Source organism: Brassica oleracea, chromosome C2, assembly GCF_000695525.1.
Source record: "Brassica oleracea var. oleracea cultivar TO1000 chromosome C2, BOL, whole genome shotgun sequence".
In the NCBI taxonomy this organism is placed as follows: domain Eukaryota; kingdom Viridiplantae; phylum Streptophyta; class Magnoliopsida; order Brassicales; family Brassicaceae; genus Brassica; species Brassica oleracea.
This window is the reverse complement of record NC_027749.1, coordinates 48,461,377-48,464,585: the sequence shown is the minus strand read 5'-3', so window position 1 is coordinate 48,464,585 and position 3,209 is coordinate 48,461,377. Positions and strand designations below refer to the sequence as shown.

Here is a 3,209-nt window from a genome sequence, read left to right as displayed (position 1 = left end):
TTTAGAATAGTCTTAGCTAATCTTCCAAGATGCAAAACGAAGAGGGTCAGATCACAGAGTTATACGTTCCTAGGAAATGGTAATTCCAACATTTTCTTCTGAGTCTCTATTTTGATTTTTATTTTTTCATCTCTCAAAAGACAAATATTTACATAATGCAGCTCTGCTACTAACCGGATGATCACATCGAAGGACCATGCCTCTGTGCAGCTCAACATTGGTCATTTAGATGCTGATGGTATCTACACCGGACAGTTCACTACCTTTGCTCTCTGCGGTTTCGTTCGTGCCCAGGTTTGTGAATACACGACTCTTGATTCTTGGTTTCTCAATCGCGTTTGGTTCCGCCCGGTTTAGCATTTTGTTAGTAAGATTTAACTTTGGTTAATTATTCTTCAACAGCATGACTAATTAATCAAACCATGATCTAATATTGCAGGGAGATGCAGACAGTGGTGTGGACAGGCTATGGCAGAAGCAGAAGGTCGAAGCCAAACAGATTTAAAGAGCTTATAAAGCTGTTTTTTTTTTTATCGTTCTCGGACATACACTGAAGTAATGATTTTTTGCTTGACCTTTTGTTTTATTGCAATCGGTGAACTTGTTTCTTCTGATTCGCTAGTAAGATTATAACTTCAATTTTTCCAACCTATCTTATTAACAAGTCCTAGATTAGTAGTAGTAATGTATAAGGTTGCAATTAATCTCAAAGCCTTTATTACGATAAACATTACTATAAGAAGAAGAAAAAGTTAATGTAACTCATGCATGATTTTAAACATCAGTGTATGTTAACGTGAATTGGTTTATAAAACTAGAATCAGATTCTCATCTTCGGTCGGTTCTCTTTTTAACTATAGAGGAATTAAAGAATAACTGAAATGTTTTACGTATGTTTTAGATTCCATACGTTAAAAAAATGACTGCTTTTTCTTATATGGAAAAGTACAATAGTTATTTTGTATCAATCAAGTAAGAGTCAATCCAAAAATACGATTCCCTGAGGCACACTTACATAAAATTCTTCGTCATCAAGTTATGCGCATCTCAAAAGCCATCCATTCATTTCAAATTTATCTCTCTTTCCCTAGTATTCTTATTCTTTTCTTTTGTAAAAAGATTTATTCCTTCTCAAAGTCCAAATATTCTCAGCTCATCTATTCTAAATTTTGTACCCGAAATACAAAATGACATATTCGAAAATAGTACATCACTTTCACAACTCTTTTTGTAGAGTCGTAATTTATCACATTTCATTTACAATAAGATATCTACTAAAATACAAAATATATGTCTCTTACATGAAACCTCAAATTTCCATAGTAGAAATCTTTTTATTCAAGGTATACATATTTGATTCAATTTAATTTTACCAATGGAGATTGTTTTTAGTGATTGTTTATGAAAATACCACTCTAGTAACCACTCGTTCAGCATTAACAAGATGCCATTTCAAAGCCAATTATATCATTTGATTCTAAGAACTTTTAGACCAATCACATGACGCCACAAGCGTTTGGATTGCCTTCGCTGAGTGCCTCGAACGATTCGCACGGCTGAGATCTATACGAATAAAATTCTGGCGGTGGAGATTCGTATCCCGTGTCCACGTACTCGTACGAATAATAGGAAGGAGGAGCCGCGTAATACGACGACGCATTGTCATTCCCACCGTTACTCGGCCCACTTTGACTCGGCCCGTGCGCCGTGTTGTAGCTCACAGTATAAGACGGCGCCGTTTGAGGCTGCGAGTGATAATACGTAGGGGGAGGAGGACCGTACGTTTGGTGTTGGTAATGACGTGGAGGACTGTGAGCCGTAGGATACATATGCTGCTGCTGCTGCTGCTGATGAGGAGGATGGTATTGATCTGGTGGTGGAGCAGAGTATATCACAGTCTCTGGTGGTCCACCGTTCTGCGGCGGAGGACCACCACCGCCTCCTCCTTCCATCACCACCGTGGTGCTCTTCTTCTTCTTTTTCTTTTTCTTCTTCTTCTTCGGAGCTCCGTCTCCAGACGGTGGCTGAGGTTGACCGTTGACAAACGTCACAACTTGCTTCACCTGATCACCGCCGCCTCCGGGAGGCCCGCCAATGCATGTGCCGCCGTCCATCATCCCGCCGCTGTTGTTGTTGTTTCCGTCGTATTCGTCATCTTCGCTGCTGTCCTCATCATCGTTTTTAGGTTTCTTTGGTTTCTTCTCTCTCTGGTAGTTGCACTGGTTGTTGTTGTTGTTATTATCCATCGACGTCGGCCATAGCTCAGCGTGTCTACCAGCTTTCATGATCTTCTTTATCAGAAGCTCCGGCTCCACGTTTCCGACCACCGTTACTTTCTGCTGCTTCACGTCGATGTTCGTTGTGTATACACCTAACCACAAGAAAACGTCTCTTGATGTCTATGAAGAACAAAGAAACACAACATGAAGAGATGATGATGTCTCTTACCTTCGATTTTGCTCAGTAGTTTCTTGATTTTTCTCTTGCATCCTTCACAGTGGATAGAAACTCTCAAAACCCATGTCTTGCAACAACAACAACAAAAACAAGGAAAAGATTATATTTAAAGAAAGAAAATAAAGGTGACAATAAGAAGAATTGACTGTGTTGTGATTTGTGAATGATCTTACGGTGTATCTAAGAGGTTCTTGGTATTCTTGAAAAACATGTCTCTGATCTTCTTGGCGTGTCTCTGCCTTGATCTCTGTCCCGATCTCTGTACCTATTTGTGTTCCTATCTGTGTTCCAAGGTCCATTGGAGAGAGGAATTAGAACCAAGCAGAGGGAAAGTGATGTTATGCAACTTCATATGTAATATAAACACATAATGATGGCGTCTATATTCACTAAAAGAAAACACTCCGAATTCCGACGGAGCTTCCGACGGACACCAAGGTCGTCGGACATTTGCGACGGAATACTGACAAATTTCCGACCAAATCCAAAAAAATGAAGTCGTCGGAATTCCGTCGGCCATTTCCGACGGAATTCCGACGACATAAGGTTCGTCGGAATTTTCCGACGACTTTTCGACGACATTCCGATAAAAAATGTAACCGTTGTAGTCGTCGGAAGTTCGTCGGTATATTCCGACAGAATTCCGACGACATTCCGATTAACAGCAAAGTCGTCGGAATTCCATCGGTATTTTCCGACGGAATTCCGACGAACCATGTGACCGTTGCCGACAAATACATATGACCGTTGTA

At 40.3% G+C, this 3,209-nt stretch overlaps 2 protein-coding genes across 2 annotated transcripts; one reads left to right on the top strand and one right to left on the bottom strand.

Moving 5' to 3' along the window:
* On the top strand, positions 1-641 carry LOC106325907 (40S ribosomal protein S21-2-like). The gene is made up of 3 exons (XM_013763957.1): positions 1-79; positions 162-294; positions 440-641. Exons 1-3 carry the CDS (start codon positions 30-32, stop codon positions 503-505), a joined length of 249 nt encoding a protein of 82 aa, XP_013619411.1. The 5' UTR covers positions 1-29; the 3' UTR covers positions 506-641.
* A 475-nt stretch (positions 642-1,116) lies between these two features.
* On the bottom strand, positions 1,117-2,830 carry LOC106324690 (putative uncharacterized protein DDB_G0284695). The gene is made up of 3 exons (XM_013762651.1): positions 2,631-2,830; positions 2,449-2,524; positions 1,117-2,371 (listed from the first exon to the last, which is right to left on the bottom strand). Exons 1-3 carry the CDS (start codon positions 2,754-2,756, stop codon positions 1,497-1,499), a joined length of 1,077 nt encoding a protein of 358 aa, XP_013618105.1. The 5' UTR covers positions 2,757-2,830; the 3' UTR covers positions 1,117-1,496.
* Positions 2,831-3,209: the final 379 nt, after the last annotated feature.

Bases quoted from the DNA above. Each gene is read 5' to 3' on its own strand.
- LOC106325907 (XM_013763957.1), top strand. From the start codon at position 30: ATGCAAAACGAAGAGGGTCAGATCACAGAGTTATACGTTCCTAGGAAA. The intron at 80-161 runs GTAATTCCAACA...TACATAATGCAG, and splicing joins TTATACGTTCCTAGGAAATG to CTCTGCTACTAACCGGATGA. The intron at 295-439 runs GTTTGTGAATAC...CTAATATTGCAG, and splicing joins GCGGTTTCGTTCGTGCCCAG to GGAGATGCAGACAGTGGTGT.
- LOC106324690 (XM_013762651.1), bottom strand. From the start codon at position 2,756: ATGGACCTTGGAACACAGATAGGAACACAAATAGGTACAGAGATCGGG. The intron at 2,525-2,630 runs GTAAGATCATTC...TGTTGTTGCAAG, and splicing joins AAGAACCTCTTAGATACACC to ACATGGGTTTTGAGAGTTTC. The intron at 2,372-2,448 runs GTAAGAGACATC...TCTTGTGGTTAG, and splicing joins ACTACTGAGCAAAATCGAAG to GTGTATACACAACGAACATC.